General features: G+C 48.9%; 1 protein-coding gene across 14 annotated transcripts in view; it reads left to right on the top strand.

Moving 5' to 3' along the window:
* Positions 1-20309, top strand: part of evi5a (ecotropic viral integration site 5a) — a 67071-nt gene that overhangs the window by 29417 nt on the left and 17345 nt on the right. For 8 of the 14 annotated variants that reach the window (XR_009708713.1, XR_009708714.1, XM_061241280.1 and 5 more), the window contains 15 exons: positions 813-1002; positions 3921-4145; positions 6865-6939; positions 7439-7564; positions 7788-7931; positions 8468-8557; positions 9103-9200; positions 9494-9554; positions 10289-10342; positions 11970-12002; positions 12596-12748; positions 15079-15207; positions 15801-15941; positions 17346-17504; positions 18670-18816. Coding sequence is in view for 12 of the 14 variants with exons in the window: in XM_061241280.1 (XP_061097264.1) it covers positions 813-1002; positions 3921-4145; positions 6865-6939; positions 7439-7564; positions 7788-7931; positions 8468-8557; positions 9103-9200; positions 9494-9554; positions 10289-10342; positions 11970-12002; positions 12596-12748; positions 15079-15207; positions 15801-15941; positions 17346-17504; positions 18670-18816 (1825 nt within the window). In the remaining 2 variants the exon portion in view is untranslated. The remainder of the gene's footprint in view (positions 1-812; positions 1003-3920; positions 4146-6864; positions 6940-7438; positions 7565-7787; positions 7932-8467; positions 8558-9102; positions 9201-9493; positions 9555-10288; positions 10343-11969; positions 12003-12595; positions 12749-15078; positions 15208-15800; positions 15942-17345; positions 17505-18669; positions 18817-20309) is intronic. The other 6 variants (XM_061241288.1, XM_061241283.1, XM_061241289.1 and 3 more) reach the window with 4 other exon arrangements.

Genomic DNA, 20309 nt, shown 5'->3' with positions numbered 1-20309 from the left:
CTGTGTTTGTGGTGTTAGGATTGTGTGTTGATGCATGGAAGTCTGAGTGTGTGTGTATGTGTGTGTGCACGTGTGTGCGCTCACTGTTCAAGACTTGAGCAGACTGTATCTGTATTTGTAGTATTAGATTTATAGGTTGTGTGAGTCTGCGTGCGTGTGTGCACACTTACATGGGAAGGCTATGTACCCTGTTGTAGTGGGGTTAGATTTATAGGTTGTGTGTGTGCGTTAGAATTATAGCTCCTGTATATGTGTGTGTGCATGTATATGTGTGAGAGCACATGCGTGCATGTGAGCCATTTACTGTTCATGACTTGGGAAGATGTATCTGTATTTGTGCCGTCATATTTATTGTGTGTGTGTGTATTTGTGGGCGACATGGCTCAGGCAGTAAGAGCAGTCGTCTGGCAGTCGGAGGGTTGCCGGTTCGATCCCCCGCCCGGGCTGTGTCGAAGTGTCCCTGAGCAAGACACCTAACCCCTAAAATGCTCCTGACGAGCTGGTCGGCGCCTTGCATGGCAGCCAATCGCCGTCGGTGTGTGAGTGTGTGTATGAATGGGTGAATGAGAAGCATCAATTGTACAGCACTTTGGATAAAGGCGCTATATAAATGCCAATCATTTACCATTTTATTTGTGCCTTTATGTTTACAGGCTGTGTTTGTGTGTGTGTCTTATATTTACAGGCTGTGTTTGCGTGTGTGGGTGTGTTTGTGAGTGTGAGTGTATTTGTGCTGTTATATTTACAGGCTGTGTTTGTGTGTGTATGTGTGTGTGTGTGTTATATTTACAGGCTGTGTTTGTGCCCTGCAGGCTCCTGGAGACAGACAGTAAGTCTCTGAAGTCGGTGAATGGCTCGCGGAGAAACAGTGGCTCCTCGCTGGTGTCCAGCTCCTCGGCCTCCTCCAACCTGTCCCACCTGGAGGAGGACACCTGGATCCTGTGGGGCCGCATCGTCAACGACTGGGAGGAGGTGCGCAAGAAGAAGGAGAAGCAGCTGAAGGTAACAACCATCCCCTGTCAGAGCCAATCAGGTCAGCTCCTGCAGTCCCCCGTCAGAGCCAGTCAGCTCAGCAACTGCAAGAGGGCCCTGCCCCTCTGTTCTCATACAAGGCTTCTGATTGGTGCTGACCCTTCCTATATATATATTTTTTATCCTTTATTTAACCTGGAATATTGAGATCAAAAAAAATTTTTCTTTTACAAGGTGGACCTGACATTAAAACACAAAGTCACCCAACAAGGCCATTGACAAACATGAAATAGGGAGTGTGACAGTAGTGTAACAGCAGTCAAAGAGCAGTGCAGAGGTGAAAAGCAAAAGCATACTTCAATCTTGTTGGTGCAGTTATTTGCATATCAGTTAGTTTTATATTTGCACAGTACACTGGAATTATAAAATGGCCACCACTGTGCTTTGGTGACTGAAACACATTTGAACAGGTCATTTTACATGCTGCATATTTAGACCTGGCATCAGAGGCAGCTTGGCTTCCTGTCAAAATAAGAGCCCTGCCAAATCCAGAAGAGCTTGAATAAGCACTAGGATTGATGTTCTCCCAAACCCTGTCTCTTCTGCACGCCCTCATTTTGAAAAATTACTGCCTAATGATTTGAGACAAACTCCAAGGCTACAAGACCCCTAATTTGGACTCTTGGCCCATTTCCACTATCGATATGCAGGCAATCATTTTGTGCCGTTGTAACTCGCTCTGTCATTTAGCGACCTGTATCTCGGCCCTCAGGTCAGCTGAACTCACAATCTGTTCCGATTGGTTGACGCTTCCCAGACACGGCGCTTGATTTGCGCAGTGTCGTTACGGCAGCGCGTTCCCGGGGCCCTTCACATGGCAGATCAAAGGTTTTATGTGACATTCCTCAGGTACATTCCCAGCTCGAGGACCCCGTATACCATTACCCCCGGGGCCAATGGAGGAGGTTTGATGTCCGTAGGGTTGGGGGAAAGCTTACTGCCGGTCGCGGCACAGGAATAAATTGTGTCTTAAGGCTTGTGTTTGTACTAGGCCCCATTTATGAGGCTGTATACATGTAGCGGAGGATCTTAAGAAAGGTCTCGGTCGAACAGAGCGAGCGCTCGACTAGCCCTGAGGTGTTTATCGAGCTCACCGGCCCATATTCCTTTGTGGTCGCTGAAACATTCCTGTGTGTGACTACTGAAGTGTGCCAGTGCATTTGCCTGTGTGTGTATGCATGTGTGTGCGTATCTCTGTGCGTGTGTGTTTCTTGTGTGTGCGGGTGTGTGTGCATGCGTGTGAGTGTATGTCTCTGTCTGTCTTGTGCGTGTGAGTGTGTGCAAGTGGGTGTTGTATGTTGTGTGTGTCTGCTTGCGTGCATACCCGTGTATTGCATGCATATGTGTGTTTGGTGTGTGTGTGTGTGAGCGGGTGTTGTATGTCATGTGTGCATGTGCGTGTGTCTGTGTGTCTGCTTGCGTGCATACCCGTGTATGGAATGCTGGAAAGCAGTATTAAGAAAAATCCCTGTTTTGACAACCGAGCTGTGAGTCACCTGACTGCTATGAGGGGTCATCGGTTGAGCTGCTGGGAGAGGTTTCTTTAAAGGGCAGGAGAGGGCTATGGATGGTTTGTTGGTGTTTTCAGAGTTGGAGGCAGAGTACTGCTCTTTCTCCCACTTGTCTAGCCCGAATCCTCAGAGCCTCAGCTGACAGCCCTTCTCTCTGCAAAACAAGGAAGATGAATTGCACCTGACTAATGTTATTACCGCCAAACCAGCTTCCCTGGCTCATTATTACCCCAACCATTAGAGCAGGAAATGGCAATGGCAGGGAAGTCACTGCCACATCTGGGTGGAGAAACACTGCTTCTGAGGCTGCTATATCCACCAAGGTTAAATGGCACAGTACAGCAGAACGATGGGTCCTATAGCATAGTGTGTTGGTCGGTAGTGTGCTATAGCACAACCCTGGGTCCTACCCTAGTGTAGTGGGTAGGTATGTGCTACAACTGGGCTGCCCAACCCTGTTCCTGGAGACCTACCTTCCTGTAGGTTTTTACTCCTACCCTAACAAAGCAGCCCATTCAATAGCTAGAGATTAGATTGAGCTGCTAATTGGTATAATCAGGTGTACTAAGTTAAAATGGAAACCCACAGGATGGTAGCTCTCCAGGAACAGGGTTGGACAGCCTTGGACTACACCATTGAAAAAAACATCAAACTGCCACGTGTATCGAAAACAAACCAAGTTGGTTTTTCTCACTCTTGTTTTCATGTATCTGAAAGTCTAATTAAGATTGGATATTTGGATTTTTTCCCCTTGGCAACGGGCTGTGTTTCCCCTAATTAAAGGCCAAAAGAAAGCTCCTGAATACTCATAAGGGTGTTTCTGTGCTTGTTAAAAGCCTTTAAAAAGCCCAGTAAGCTGGAGTTCTGTGATCTTGTACAGTCTGTGGCCTTTAGTTAGCACAAGAGATAAAAAAAGGGATTAGCTTAAAGGGCTCAATGCCCTGGCTTTGTTTTAATAATTACCTCCGTGTAATTGAGAAGGTTAAGTACACTGAAGTGGAGATAAAGTCGACATGCCAGTGGTGGAAAATGTGATTGGCTGTTATTCTGTGATCAGGGTAATAGTATTACTGTTCATATTTCCTGCACACTATTAACCCTGAAGAGTAGGCTTTTTGGAATGTTTTTATTCAAAATTACAAGTCGGTGTTCTAAAACTCCATTGCTTTCAATTACCAGTAGTGGTTGTTAAATCAGCATTAGAATGTTCAGTTAGGAGTATTCTAATGCCGTATTTGTGATCTGATACCTTAGAGCAGGGGTGTCAAACTCCAGTCCTGGAGGGCCGCAGTGTCTGCTGGTATTTGTGGTTTCCTTTCAAACAGCAATTAAGGCCAGTGTCCAGGTTAGCGCTGACGTGCGGTTTTCCCCACACAGGAACTGGTCAGGAAAGGGATTCCCCATCACTTCCGGGCCATCGTGTGGCAGCTGCTGTGTAACGCCCAGAACATGCCCATCAAGGACCAGTACTCCGAGCTGCTGAAGATGACGTCGCCCTGCGAGAAGCTGATCCGCCGGGACATCGCCCGCACCTACCCCGAGCACGAGTTCTTCAAGGAGAAGGACAGCCTGGGCCAGGAAGTGCTCTTCAATGTCATGAAGGTAAGCGGCAGGCAGGCCGGCAGGGTGTACCGCTGGGTGGAGCTCCCTAATAGGTAGACCAGGCTCCCTGCTCCACACTGCCTGACTCTGTCCAGAGAGGCCTCATTCTGCTGGGCGGTTTAGTCAGGCCAAACTGGCCATCTGTGTGACCACTATGTTCCCTCAGCGTCTCTAAGTACTGAAAATCATTCACTGAATCAGTCTGTCACAATTCCCTTAAAGTTGGTAAATGAGTATTATTTTGTAAAAGGCCCTCACGCGTCAGTGTCTCTTCCTGGTTTTGGTGTCTAAAACGCCCACAAAATGTCCGCAAAGAGCAGTGACTTTGGTTTTTTTGTGACTCTGCCTCCTGCAGTCAGCTCTCTGTGTTAACATGGACGCTGGCGAATGTGTAGCTTAAGTGGGGAGAACACAGTAGTGCAGGAGAGGGGGGAGGGGTCGAGGAGCCAAGTAACTGATGAATAATTAACAACGAATGAATTTAGAAGATCAACGGGGTTCTCAAAGGGTGTCAAAAGGCTTTAAGATCAGTCAGATTACATGGGCTCAGAGGTTTTTATTTACCAACGTCGTCCGATAATTATGCGGAAACAAATGCATATCGCTGAAATATGAACTGGCTCAGTAATGCCTGATGTGCAATTTGATGAGCAGACTTTGATAACAAATTTAAAAAAAGAAGAAAAAAGTGTGGTTACTTACGACTCAGCAAATCTCTGAAAAAACATATTGATAACCAGTGTCCAATGAACTGTGAAAAATCTCCTGGTCTTTGCTTCAGGGAACACCGACTGCCGCTGCAGAGCCAAGCTAATTCCTTCACGGCATTATTCACAGCTCAGTTCATCTTCAGTAATGAGCAGCTATGACAGCTTCCTGAATAACATGCTTCTTTGAATTTACTGACAAGGAAGTGAACTCAAATTACTTCCCCACCGCTGCACACTCATTTAGATTCCGGCTTAATCTTAATACAGTGAAGGCAACATCACATCAACATATTTTTCCTGTTCAATTTATAAAAAAAATTTTCCCCAATGTTGACAGTGTTAGCTATTCTATTTGTTCCCTGAGCTATGACTTGACTCATTTGTCTGTCTACAGAATTCTGAAGGCTAAGACGCAGAAAGAGCACAGTCAGGGAAACTGTTGACAGTGGTTTGTGCCGTCTGTCGGGGTAATTGTTGTTTGTAAACGGATAACGTCGGAGACAAGGGGATTGGTTAAGCCGTTTGCGTCCGATGTTCGGTTTGAGAGACGAGCTTCGTTGGCTGAATAGCGTCCTGCTGAACTGCTCCCGGCAGCTTGCCTCTCATGCGTCGTGCAGATAAGGCGCGCTCGACAGGCTAACGAGCACTTTGAGAGCCGGCACAACGGCAACGTTTCCTCCCCGCTCCGGTGCACCGCACGCGCTAGTGCGGAGGAATCGATAAAGTTAGCCCATTTTTGAATGCGAAAGCCAGCCTGGAACCTGGCACCGTGGCCGTGCAGACGAGCTGAACTCCTGCGGGCTGCCAGCTTCCTACACCCTGCCTGCCAACGAGCGGAGCGTCTGCTCAGTGGGCCCTGATGTTTACAAACAGGCCGAGCGTGGGGGAGAGACCCTGGTGTTGGGTGCCGGCTGTGCTAGCCCAGCTGACACGGAGTATTCTCGCAATGTTGCTACAGTGTTGTGGCCGTGTTGCAGGTCTGTGGCAGTAGAATGCAGGTCTGTGGCAGTAGAATGCAGGTCTGTGGCAGTGGGATGCAGGTCTGTGGCAGTAGGATGCAGTGTTGCAGGTCTGTGGCAGTAGGATGCAGGTCTGTGGCAGTAGGATGCAGGTCTGTGGCAGTGTTGCAGGTCTGTGGCAGTAGGATGCAGGTCTGTGGCAGTAGGATGCAGGTCTGTGGCAGTAGGATGCAGGTCTGTGGCATTTGGATGCAGGTCTGTGGCAGTAGGATGCAGGTCTGTGGCAGTGTTGCAGGTCTGTGGCAGTAGGATGCAGGTCTGTGGCAGTAGGATGCAGGTCTGTGGCAGTAGGATGCAGGTCTGTGGCATTTGGATGCAGGTCTGTGGCAGTAGGATGCAGGTCTGTGGCAGTAGGATGCAGGTCTGTGGCAGTGTTGCAGGTCTGTGGCAGTAGGATGCAGGTCTGTGGCAGTAGGATGCAGGTCTGTGGCAGTGTTGCAGGTCTGTGGCAGTAGGATGCAGGTCTGTGGCAGTGTTGCAGGTCTGTGGCAGTAGGATGCAGGTCTGTGGCAGTAGGATGCAGGTCTGTGGCAGTAGGATGCAGGTCTCACGTAGGCTACTGACAGCACCTCAGGGGCGGAGCCTCAGCCTTTTGAAGCGCTTTGCTGCAGAGCCTGACCTGGACTTGCCAGCTCTGTCATTCTGCGAGCCTGTGCCATGTTTACAGACCTCATGCAAGGGCGTTACTTCGTTTGAATATTTGGGGCATTGTAGTGCGTGGACCCCACAAACTGTAGCTTTCCGGGGCATGCCCCCCTGGAAGATTGTTTTTGGAAGAACACCAGTGAAATTATAGTTTCTTGGGAAAATACTTAGGGCTGCGGATCAGTATATCCCAATCACAGCATGAAATTCCCATTGTTATTATATTAATTAATTTTTCTCATCAGGGGTGCATTTCACCCGTTTTGTAATATTGGTGCGGTCATAACCCCCTACCCCTCTCCAATAAGTGACGCCCTTGACCTCGCTCCACTCCTGTTGTTTCAGGCCTACTCGCTGGTGGACCGAGAGGTGGGGTACTGCCAGGGGAGCGCTTTCATCGTGGGACTGCTGCTCATGCAGGTAACGCCTCCACACAAGATGGCCGCTCGGGATGTTTAGTTGCTTTTTTATCTTTTGCCTTTCTAAAGTTTCGGCCATACTGTACTTCCCTTCAAAGGAACTGTTTTGAATGGGGTCCGCTGGTTCTGGAGCCAGTCTTTCGCTGGTTTAGTTGTCACTTGGCACTTAATTTATAAATAGAACCGCCAATTACACTGCTACTCACTTCCCCTGGTTTCTGGCGTATAAATGCGCTTATGTCAAGGCAAAAGGCAAAAAAACAAAAGCCAGCAAAACCTTTGACTCTGTAGAATGACAGCTGTTGACCCCTGGGTTAGATGTCATCTGATAACCGTTTCATGGCTATCTATAATTAGGTCTCCTCTGTCAAACTCCTTGATAAGTTGTCTTGTTAGGATCCTGTTCAGTCAGTAAGCTGATTAGTTGAGTACAATGCAGCTGGCCTCACGTGTGTGTCTGTGGTTGTGTGTGTGGTTGTGTGTGTGTGTGTGTTCCCCAGATGCCGGAGGAAGAGGCCTTCTGTGTGTTTGTGAAGCTGATGCAGGACTACAGGCTGAGGGAGCTGTTCAAGCCCAGCATGGCTGAGCTGGGGCTGTGTATGTACCAGTTTGAGTGCATGATCCAGGTACGTCCTCTGTTCTCCTGACCCCTCCTTTCACACCTGGGCTTGGGACGACACGACAGAGGCACCGCTGCTTCAGTGTCTGTAGGGGGCAGTACACCTCCCCACCCCCCTCTAACTAGAGGACATAACTCTGGTGTTGGATGTGAAAGGGCTGAGTGTCTGTCTAACAGATTAATGGCCGCTGTGCCTCTCACTGCTGTGTCTGCTGTTATCTCTCCACCAGGAGCAGCTGCCAGAGCTCCACCTCCACTTCCAGGCCCAGAGTTTCCACACCTCCATGTATGCCTCCTCCTGGTTCCTCACCATCTTCCTCACCTCTTTCCCTCTCACCGTCGCCACCAGGATCTTCGACATCTTCATGTGCGAGGTGAGGCCTTGTGCAGCCACACTGTTGTCGGAGAAGATGATTATATACCGGAGAAGCAGGTTCTATACAACTCACGGTCCTCAAGGGCCAAGAACTTCTGGTTTTCCGCCAACACTGTACCTCGTTGGTCGGGTGTGGAACAGTCTGGTCAATTAGTAGCACTAATTACCTGGGAGAAAAGAAAACCAGGGCTGGGTTTTGATTTGTGGGCCAGAGTTGATGATTCAGGTGTGAGATCACAAATGCGTGTGTGACTTATAATTTTGCTGTAACGTTCCATGAAAACTTATCTTGAAAGATAATAGCAGATTGATAGATTTTATATGAGGAGTTTACTGTCACATACATCGTTTTCTCTTTCTCTTGGTGAACCATCAGAGTAGCATACACATGAATGTGCGAGTGCAGTTGAAGGTCGCCCCCTGGTGGTAGAATTCTGGAACAGATGAGTCAGAGAAGCAGAACAGTCTCATGGTGTTGTGAGTCTGATTCTCCTGTGAGTTTGAGGGTGTCTCTGTTCTCCTGTGGGGCGACAGGGTCTGGAGATCGTGTTCCGCGTGGGCCTCTCCATCCTCCAGATCAACCAGGCCGAGCTCATGCAGCTGGACATGGAGGGGATGCTACAGGTTTCTGCCCAACCGCCTAAACACGCCCCCCCACCTCACCTCTCCTCTCCACTGTGCTGTCGTTCCTCAGCTCTGCCAAAGCCACGTGCTTTTGCAGCCCTTGTGTCCCTGCAACAGATTGCCTAGATACAAGCAGAGCTATTCTGGGCTTACGTGTGCTTGTGGAGTGCGTCGAGCACACGTGTCTAATAGTCTTCTTTGAAACTATATGTCTTTTTCTTTTATACTGGAACTGTCAACGAGTGCCTAACAAATGCGATATATACCTTAATGTGTAATGGGTGGGTGAGGGGGATTTGGAGATAATGTACAAACTATATGAAGCGACATTGTTTTTATTGTATCTACAATTTAAAATAAGTTGGAATTTATATACTGCTTACCAAATGCAGTTCGGATATTTAAACGATCTTTCTAGCAACAATACCCCGAGTTAGCACACACACAGCTGGTTGTTGTTGTAGCTCTTGTGTTTGATACAGTGCCACTGATTTACGGAAACTCTGAATAAGTCCATCAGAACTGACCCCCCTGTCCTGCTCCAGCACTTTCAGAAGGTCATCCCACACCAGCTGGACACTGGTCCCGACAGGGTGATTCTCACCGCCTATCAAGTCAAGTACAACGCCAAGAAAATGAAGAAGTAGGTTCTTCAGCGATAATTCAGTGTATTGTTGCTTAAAAACAAACTGTTTTTAGACTTTGGGCTGAACCCTCTACACAGGAAACTGCTGTTTACTTTCGTTGAATGCAAGACTAGCGTTGACCACAAAAGTGGAAGTTAGGTGAAGCGCCTGCAGGTTGCTGTTATGTTACATTCCATTATAGGCATTTGGCAGACACTCATATCTATGTCTATATGATATTTATGTGTTGCTGAATGGGTTGTGCTCATTCTGGAGGCCCTTGTCTTGAGTTGTGTTGTTGTGCTTGCAGGCTAGAAAAGGAATACACTACAATCAAAACCAAGGAGATGGAGGAGCAGGTGGAAATCAAGGTAGGTGAGCCCAGAGGCTGTAGGCAGGAGTGAGGGCTGCGTCCTTAAGGCTGAGGTCTTGAGTGGCATGCTTTCACAGTGCATTTTTACACAATGGGCTCCAGCTGCTCCAAATGCTGGTGCCAGTTTTTGCTAGTGAAGAGGATTTAACAGTCCTCTTCTGTGAAAGCAGCTAAAATGGTGGGGGGGCGACATTGGCTCAGGCGATAAGAGCAGTTGGCAGGGTTGCCGGTTCGATCCTGCCCTGGGTGTGTCGAAGCGTCCCTGAGCAAGTTGTGTTATCCTACAAAAGTGGAGAACATGTTCGCTTCAGCCATACAAAAGTGTGATGTAGCCAAGAAGTCCTATTTATAATCGATTAGTTGGACCGCACTATGTGACCGCTACGCGTTACCGCCGTTTATCATCACTCTATGTGACCACTATGCGTAAATGGTTAATAGTCAATGGTCTGCATTTATTTAGCACCTTTATCCAAAGTGCTGTACAATTGATGCTTCTCATTTACCCATTCATAAATGCACTCGCACACCAATGGTGATTGGCTGCCATGCAAGGCACCGACCAGCTCATCAGGAGCATTTGGGGGTAGGTGTCTTGCTCAGGGACACTTAAACACACCCGGGGTGGGATTGAACCGGATCTTACCGCCTGAATCAATGTTGCCCCATTGCGTGACCGTTATGCGTGACCGCTGTTTGTGACCGCTCTGTGTGACGGTTCTGCCCCCTCAGAGGCTGCGCACGGAGAACAGGCTCCTGAAGCAGAGGATCGAGACCCTGGAGAAAGTGAGTACCAGAGGGCCTGGTCTGAGATGGGCCTGGTGGAGGGGAGTCTGCATGGCCAATCCCACTAGCAGGGTCTAGTCACTTCCATCTCCATTAACACATCGAGTGTGTGTGAGAGTGTGTGAGAGTGTGTGAGAGTGTGAGAGAGTGTGAGAGAGTGTGAGAGAGTGTGAGAGAGTGTGAGAGAGTGTGTGAGAGTGTGTGAGAGTGTGTGAGAGTGTGTGAGAGTGTGTGAGAGTGTGAGAGAGTGTGAGAGAGTGTGAGAGAGTGTGAGAGAGTGTGAGAGAGTGTGAGAGTGTGTGAGAGTGTGTGAGAGTGTGTGAGAGTGTGTGAGAGTGTGTGAGAGAGTGTGAGAGAGTGTGAGAGAGTGTGTGAGAGAGTGTGTGAGAGAGTGTGTGAGAGAGTGTGTGAGAGAGAGTGAGAGAGAGTGTGAGAGAGTGTGAGAGAGTGTGAGAGAGTGTGAGAGAGTGTGAGAGAGTGTGAGAGAGTGTGAGAGAGAATATATATATATATATATATATATATGTGTGTGTGTGTGTGTGTGTTCCCCGTGGGCCACCCGTACACGTTCTCTACTAACTGGGCTGTGCGGAATTTAACAACCAAATCACCATGGCGTGCATTTCGAGGAAAGGTACTTTTGGTCTTTTGGACAGGGGAAATGTCATTTGCTTTCTCTGCGTGTCAGGTGACCCATTATTGCTCCTGGTCAACCACCATACATGTGTAGATGTGGTATAAAGATGGTTCTGCCATACAAGATTTGTGATATTGCAATCACTGTTGAATAACAGTGTTGTCCACTGTAGGTTTGAGTGAGGTACGTTTGTGTATGGTTTCACCTTTGCAAGACTGGCTTTGGTGTGCCATCTAGTGGCAGGGTGGTGTAGTTGCACTGCCACTGTAATGGGTGAAGACTGGACCGCAGAGACCAGGGCCAGAGGAGATGGGAGGCAAGGTGACCTGCTGGTGTCTGGTTTATTTTTTCTGCTGCATTCCTGCCTGTTAAGGGTGCTGGTTACCAAGGCTAAAGTGTGCAGTGCAGGCAGGCACTGCTTTAGCCATCTCTAAGGGCTCCTACACTGCCGAAGCATGAGAAAGCATAACCCGATGCTTTAAGCTGAAGAGGAGGCTGCATTAACCATTGCATTAACGAGCGCGTGACTGTCCATCGTCGTGACAACCCGCGGTTAGGCCGGCCGTCGGTCAGAAACTGTTCTTTTCCCGTGAGAAAAGAATGGAAACCGCTGGAGTTTAAACTAATTTCTCCGCTAGCGTTGCGTTCTGCATCCCTGGTCTTTCCTGAGTCCTGCTGCTCTCTCCAGCTTTGCTCCTCTGTCTCCACACTGTCTCTGCACAGACACAAACTATCCGCACCCTGTCATCTCACACCATCTCCACACCGTGTTCCCTTTCTCCCTGTTTCATCCAGTTATTAAATGCCCTGTAAGCTAAATAACATTACATATATTTGTATCATAATTCATAATGTTTTAGCATGAAGCAAAGGGAATGAAATGGAACACTGCTTTCTGTCAAAATCAGTATTGTCACTTGCTTTGTTTTTAAATTTATTTGTTTTTCTCTTGTGTGCTTTTGTGTGGATTTCTTTTCCTTTTTTTTGTAGGAAAGTGCTTCCTTGGCTGATAGGTTGATCCAGGTATCTCTTACTTTTCTATTACGTTCATGTTACGTCGAGGTCCTCCCGCTCTCTTCCCCCTGTCTGTGTACTGTAGCTCCCCTCTTAACTGTGCATGTGTCCCCTGTACTTTCCCCAGTGTGGTCTGCCTCAGGCCTGCACTGCTCCAGAATCACTGAAACACGTTTATATGTGAAGTATTCTTCTTTACCTTGGAGCACAGACTACAGAAAAGCAGGGCTAAAGGCCTCAAAACAGCCCTCAGAAATACCGTGCATGAACTGAGAATTAACCGCATGTCCCCCGCTCAGATGCACTTATTAATTATTGTTATCAAATTATTGAAATGATGCTTTCGACAGCCTGTAGCTAGCCTCACAAAACTGCACGTGTTAGGGTTATAAATGGTGATGGTGCATCCATTCCTTTAGCACGTTAGCACATTGACCGGAAGCCACCAGTAAGCTGGTCTTCTGTATGATCTGGAATGGCTCACACCGTTAACCTACGGACGTTAACAGTTTTTAGTCTCGCCCTGCATACGGTTGAGTGTAAGCACCGCCCGCCCGTCCGTGCGTCCGTGTGTCCTCACCCCCCGGGCGTTGTGTGCGAAGGGCCAGGTGACACGTGCTCAGGAGGCGGAGGAGAGCTACCTGGTCAAGCGGGAGCTGGCCACGGTCAGACAGCAGCAGGAGGAGGCCAGTGCGCGGCTGGAGAAAGCGCACGCCACCATCCACCAGCTCCAGCACAGCACGCCGCCGCCAGCGGTAAGCAGCTCGTCACCAGGGGGCGCCGCAGGCCAGGGAACAGGGCCACTGGTGGGGGTTGTTCATGGTGTTGCAAATTGCGAATCCTATCCACAAGGGGCGCCCTAGCGCTGGAGCTCACCGTAGCCAGGTGAACAGGGTCCCAGGTTGGGATTGGTGAAAGGGAGACAAATGGGGGGCGACATGGCTCAGGCAGTAAGAGCAGTCGTCTGGCAGTCGGAGGGTTGCCGGTTCGATCCCCCACCCGGGCTGTGTCCCTGAGCAAGACACTTAACCCCCAAATGCTCCTGACGAGCTGGTTGGCGCCTTGCATGGCAGTCAATCGCCGTTGGTGTGTGAGTGTGTGTATGAATGGGTGAATGAGAAGCAATAATTGTACCGCGCTTTGGATAAAGGCGCTATATAAATGCCATTCACCATTTTACCATTACAAATCCTATCCACAAGGGGGTGCCCTAGCACTGGGGCTCACCGTAGACAGGTGAACGGGGTCCCAGGTTGGGATGGGGCAGCCAGTGTTGCGAATCGGCTTCATGTCCCAAGGTGCCTCGCACAGAGCGAATACTTCAACTGAAAATGGCTGCCTTGGGTCCTTTCGTACAGCTCGAGGTGCAATGGGGGTTTTAGCCCTGCAAATGGATGCCGCGCCCTGCGGTTTGGCACAAAGCTGCTGGTGTCATTGCGTGGAAGCTCACTGCGGCAGTCAATTGTTTAAGAAAGGGATCGTCCGTAAGCCTGTTTCTGAGTTTGGAAGAGGCACAGATTATGGCTGGTGTGGTGTCATGTGTTGCTGGCAGTCTGTGGTATTGCGTTGCTGCAGTACTTGCTATACAATGTTTGTATTTTTAATCACACTGGGCTAGCATCGCACCTGCTCAATGTATCACAGATCCTGATTAATAATGCACTGCTGTTTTATAATTCATCTCTCCTCATCTGTTCGTCAGTAGTGCCCCTTTTCTATATGTGAACGATTTGCATTTCCCACATTTGTGTAGTTCAGGCCCAAGTTTCTTAGATTATGGCTCAGGACACAAAATGGATGGTGTGAGTGTATGAGGTGGGTCTGAGAATGAGTCTGTGCTCTTGACTTGACGGGTCCTTGAAAGGTATAAACTTCTAAGTTGTGTGCCGATATTACATTTAACAACCAGTGGTGTAGTTTATGCTTCATCCCCTAGTCTCTACTCTGGGGGGGGGGGGGTACCTTTCTTGGAATGTAATCAATAGATTGATTTATTTACGTGTTAAACTACAAGTCTGTAGATCAATATTAGGACAATAACAATCGCGTTGTCAGAGTGTCAGGCAAACATATCGCTGTCAGTATTCATGACCTCAGACGTAAACATGACGGTATACTTGCACACTCTCTGTTCCCGTCTTCTCGACTCCAGCTCTTTGAATAATTAACCGGCCCTCTGATTGGCTCCGGTCGGTACGGAATCTAATCGAATCCCCTTCCGGCTGCTGGGCTCCGGCCCGCGTTCTGAAGAGCCGACATGGCCGTTTAACTATTAATGCACTGCTGGAGTGCGCGCACATCAAGGGATAAAGTGTCGGCCGGCTCACACCGCGCTCTATTTTACGTAATGTAATTTATTAATCCGTGCAATGAGCCTGCATTAAATATTGATGTCTGTGCGCGCTTGTTGCAGGTTTTGTTAGCGGTAGCCTGATATCTGTGAGACATCAGTAAACCTTGATATGGGGAAAAACACTTACCCGGCAGAAAGGACTGTTCTGAGAAATATTTAGTACGGTACACGCCTTTTCTACTGAGTCAGGCGTGACTTTTTGAAATGTGTGAAGCACGTGCCTTTTTTTTTTTTTTTTTTTTTTTTTTTTAAGAAAGAGCTTATGAATGCGTTTAGAGGTCAGTATATCAGCCAGTTAGCAGTACCGTTGTTCGGGCATGACATGGCCCATAAAGCTGTACAGTGATGCGGTGTGAAAAATGGCGTGTTTTAAGTGGAGCTCTTTTATATTCCTAGGGTAGCATTGCTTTCCCTGCTCTGTTGAATGTGCACTGCTGCTATATCTGTTGCCCTGTTCCCTCTTGTGAGGCACCATTTTTCAAACCTGCCTATGGTATGGATGGCGTTGTTAGAAAATCTATTGATAGAGGACGTTTATACAGTGTAGTGGGGCTGATGTGGCACTGGGATTACCGGTGACTCAAGTCTCCTCTTTTCACACCTTCCCTCTCCTCACTCTCTTCCTTTCTCACTCTCCCTCCCTCTTCCTCTGTCCCTCTCTCTCCCCCTCTCCCTCTCTCTCTCTCTTTCTCTCCCTATCTATCCCTCTCTCTCTCCCTCTCTCTCTCTCAGCAGTCTAAGTGCTACTCGGAGGAGGTGGTCGTGCAGCTGGAGAGAGAGCTGGTGCAGGCGCGGCTGAAGGAGGCCGAGTCACAGTGCGCGCTCAGGGACATGCAGGACAAGGTCCTGAACATGGAGAAGGTACGGCCCCCTCCGCCTCCCGTCCACTATTCTGCCCCTCCCCCTCCTCCACCTCCCTCCACTATTCTGCCTCACCCCCTCCTCCACCTCCCTCCACCATTCTGCCTCACCCTCCTCCACCTCCCTCTGTCTCTCTCCGGCTCCCTCTCTCCAGCCTATATCCTTCCCTTGTTCTCCACACCTCATCTCCTTATCATTCCCTCTGTATGTACATGTTTCAGTATGAGCACGGTCACGTCTCTCGCACATACTGACGGGTGGGTGTGTGTGGGTGTGTGTGTGTGTGTGTGTGTGTGTGTGTGTGTGTTTGTTTCAGTATAAGAATGGTCACGTCTCTTTCACACATACTGGTGGGTGTGGGTGTGTGTGTGTGTGTGTTTCTGTAGAAGTAGTGTCGCACGTCTCTTTCACACATGCTGACGGGGGTGTGTGTGTGTGTGTGTGTGTTTGTGTGTTTGTTTCAGTATAAGAATGGTCACGTCTCTTTCACACATACTGTTGGGTGTGGCTGTGTGTGTGTGTTTATGTAGAAGCAGTGTCACACATCTCTTTCACACATGCTGACATGCTGTGTGTGTGTGTGTGTGTTTCAGAGGAACGCAGACCTGCCGGATGACAGTAACGTTGTGCGGCTGCAGGAGGAACTGATTGGTGTAAAATTGAGGGAGGCGGAGGCTCTGACTGGCCTGAAGGAGCTACGGCAACAAGTCCGAGATCTGGAGGACCACTGGCAGGTGTGTCTGTGTGTGTGTGTGTGCGTCTTTGTGTGTGTGTGTGTGCATCTCTGTGTGCTTGTGTTTGTCTCTGTGTGGCAACACTCTCTGGTAATATGATTTTGGAGCCTTGTGAAGTCAAAGGCATGGGTTCAAATCTCACCTCAAGCAAGTGCCACTGACCAGACACACAGAGTGTGTCTCTGTGTGTGTGTCTGTGTGTGTGTGTGTGTGTGTGTGTGTGCCTGTGTGTGTGTGCCTGTGTCTGTGCGTGCGTGTCTGTGTGTCTGTGTGTGCGTGTGTCTGTGTGCACGTGTGTGTGCGCGTGTGTGCTTGTGTTTGTGTTTGTGTGTGTTTGCGTCTGTATGTCTGCGTGCATGTGTGTGTCTGTGTGTCTGTGTGTCTGGTCAGTGGCACTTGCTTGATGTGAGATTTGAACCCATGCCTTTGACTTCACAAGGCTCCAAAATCGTATTGCCAGAGAGTGTTGTCACGGTAACGTGCTTACAAGGTCTTTGCTTGGTCAGCTTTCTCATAATGTGTTTCTCAGTGTTAATGTACGTGCAGGATTGCATCTGCGTGGGTTAGTTTATTTGTGTTACACTTCAAAGTTCTACTGCTGTGATTCGAGTCTCATGGTTTCAGTTGGACTACAGTGGCTCCCAAACGTTTTCAGTCCCAGGGACTGCCACACATTATAAGGTGAAACCAGGTGTGCAGTTCCTTATGAGGAGCTGTCATTACTGTGGACCCGCGCCCATCCACGGATGGTTGACTGGGAACTATGGATCTAGAGGACTGACCAATCAGTGGACTGAGCTGCGCTCTGCCTCCAGAGAGAGGAATAAACGCACACCATTGTTTAATATAAGTTGCGGGTGGTCTTGGTCATATACTATGAACACCACCCACTTAAGCTCCATATCGTCCATTTTGTAATATTGTATGACCTATCCGCAACGTTTCACCCTCAGATCTTCATCAGGGCATTCAGATCCATGTTCCAAACACTTCCATTAAAGAGAAAGAAACCGTATTAGTGTTCAATTATCGTTTCTCAAATTGATTCAATATTATGCCCATTATAACTAATCATGCATATTGAAATAGACATTTTACACGTTGGTGAACCATTAACATCGGTAAGCTTTGCCCCTCAGAATATTCTGCCTCTATGCCTATGATGCATTGCCGACTGGATCTTTTGTGCATTTCATTATGACTTAAGTGTTTGGGAAGAGAGCACTGACCAGTAAAGACAGCTAATGCGCTGAGCCGCAGTGCTAACCGGTGCTGCTCCCCGCAGAGGCACCTGGCTACTTGGTAGGGACTGGCAGCCATTTTGTTAAGGTCCACTGACGGGTGTTTGGGAACAGAGCGCTGACCAATCAGAGGGCTAATAAATTGAGCTGCTGCTCCCCGCAGAGGCACCTGGCGCGCACGGCGGGCCGCTGGAAGGACAGCCCCAGGAAGAACGCGCTGAACGAGCTGCAGGACGAGCTGATGGGCGTCCGCCTGCGAGAGGCCGAGGCCCAGGCCCTGCTCAGAGAGACCAAGCAGAGGCTGCTGGAACTGGAGACCCAGGTCAGTCTCCTTTCTGCCGTCTGTACCAGCGCTCACATTTACTGCCCACTCAGACTGACTTGAGATCAGTGCACTGATCAGGGCTTACGAGGCGTACCCCAGCTCTCACACTTACTGCCCACTCAGACTGACCTGAGATCAGTGCACTGATCAGGGCTTATGAGGCGTACCCCAGCTCTCACACTTACTGCCCACTCAGACTGACCTGAGATCAGTGCACTGATCAGGGCTTATGAGGTGTACCCCAGATCTCACACTTACTGCCCATTAGACTGATCTGAGAACAGTATGAGTCATTACACTGACCAGATCCCACAAAGCACACATCAGCTCTCGCACCTACAGGGAATTCGGACTGATCTCAGATCAGCATGAATCATTACACTGACCAGGGCCCACAAAGCGTGCATCAGGGCCCTGCATCTCAAAACAGGATTACGCAGTTAGCTGGACAGCTGTAAAACCCAGAACCCTCCCAAATCAAATATCGAGCATGGACTGAAGTGTAAAGAGCTGTTCCCGCTTAGTCTGTAATCCCCGCTCACACTCCTCTGAGATCAGTATGAGTCACTGCACTGACCTGAGCCTGCACATCTTAGCTGTGCCAAAGGGAGGTGGATGAATGTATGCATACTAAGGAGTAGGACGGCTACATTTCTGGGGGTCTGGGCTGCATTGGCTGCGAGTGAACAGAAGAGGGCAGCAGAGGCCTGCAGGATGTCAGGTCCGTGCACCTGTCAGGTCCTTGCACCTGTCAGGTCCGTGCAGTGCTGAGGATGAAGGCAACTCTGCCTGTTGGACAGCACTGTTGTGACCGTATTGGCTTCCATGCGTAAATTGTGGGATGGACCGCTAGGTTGACTTAGGACATGAACCTGTTGAATGTTGTCAGTTAAATCTTGAGTGCTAATGTGGTTTTAATGTTAATAATGTTTCCAGCGGCAACAGATGCTCCTCGGCATGGTGCAACTGTCATGTTGTGTAAGGTTCCTGTTAAATAAACAAGAAAACTAAACCAGCAGTGATGATAGACTTTGCGGTCAGATGAAAGCAACAGAAAACGATGCACACATTGACTCTGCAGCTCTCCGTTTTTTTCCCGCTCCCTCTCTCCCCTCTCCCTCTCTCTCCCCCGGCTCGGTCGTCACCTCGCACGCCCCCCCAGAACCAGGTGCAGGGGAACCAGCTGCGCCGGACGGAGCAGACGGGGCGGAGCCAGCAGGAGCGCGTGCAGCTGCTGACCGCCCAGAACAAGGGCCTGCTGGTGCAGCTGCAGGGGGCCAAGCGCAAGCAGGCCGAGCTCGAGTGCAAGGTAGGCCGCCCGGCCGTGCGGGTAGACCCCCTGGCCTTATGGACAACTCCGAGGTGGGGCCATGTCGGCGCACGCACTACCGTTCACTGTGGGGCCCATGGTCAGGCCGTCTGCGCGTATGCCCAACCGTGCAAGGTGGGGTCTGGGCTTAGGCCGCCTGGCTGTACCGCCCAAACCAAGGTGGGGCCCGCCCGAGGTCGAGTGTTCGCCCAACTGTGCCAGGTGGGGCCCACGGTTAGGCCATCTGGGCGTATGCCCAATTGCGGAAGGTGGGATTCGCTGGTAGACTGCCTGGGGGTGTACGCCCAACTGTACTACTGCCACGCTGGGAAAGCAGTAGTCTTGTTTTTCAGAAATCATCCTGGTCAGTTAGGACGTTAGATTTAAGGTTCACTGTGAGATTTCCTCATCACGCCGCAGTGAGTCGGTAAATAAAAAATCTTGTCTGCCGATCGCCCCAGCAGACCCAAAAACGTCTCTAAAAAGGAACCGTTTTCTTCCGCTTTTTTGGGTCTGCAGGCGATAGCATCAAAGTGCTGACCACCCCGCGGGTGCAGATTCTCCGCACACCTCAAGATTCAACTTAATCTCTCTTCTCAAGAAATGTTTTGCAAGACAGTGGCATTGTTTTGTCAGTTTGCTCAGACACAAAAAGGTTTTTAACAAGAATTCTGTTAGTCACGTGTGCAGAGATCACGCAGCCACAGGAGGAAAGGACAAACTTTAGCTTTAAGTTGCTCACACTGAAGGTAATCTCTTTATAGGCTTTATATTGTGTGTAGTTATTATGCAAGCTCTGCTCCTGAATGCTTTTGATTGAGAAATGCGCTTGGTTACCACTATCAGGCAGACCTGTACACCAGCTCATTAATGCAAATCTCTAATCAGCCAATCATGTGGCAGCAACTCAATACATAAAAGCATGCAGACATGGTCAAGAGGTTCAGTTGTTGTTCAGACCGAACATCAGAATGGAGAAGAAATCTGAGATTTTCATGCAAACTGTTTATAAGAGAATGGGGCAAAAAATGAAATCATGTGAGCAGCAGTTCTATGGGTGAAAGGGCCTCGTTAGTGAGATAGGTCAGAGGAGAATGTCCAGACTGGTTCAAGCTGATAGGAAGGCAATGGTAACTCAAAGGGAGATTTTAACAGAGTCCAGAAGTGGGCAAGTGAAATTCAATGTAACTAAATGTAAAGCTCTAAATGTGGGAAATGGAAACATAAGGCAGGATTACTTTATGGGTGGTAGAAAAATGGAAAGTGCTCAACTTGAAAAAGACTTGATCAGAGCCTTTCAGGTTCTAGTCAATGTACGTAACAGTCGTAACAAAAAAAGGTACATAGCCAGTAGTATTGAGTATACATTTACATTTACGTTTTAGTCATTTTACCAAAGCACCTTCAAAACATCAAATCCATAAATGGCAAAACTCGCATGAAGAGCAGTTCTAACCAAAAAAGAAGTCATCATAAGTGCAATCTTTTTTTAA

Source organism: Conger conger, chromosome 5 (genome assembly GCF_963514075.1).
Source record: "Conger conger chromosome 5, fConCon1.1, whole genome shotgun sequence".
Taxonomy (NCBI): Eukaryota; Metazoa; Chordata; class Actinopteri; order Anguilliformes; family Congridae; genus Conger; species Conger conger.
This window is presented reverse-complemented; position numbering and strand designations above follow the sequence as displayed.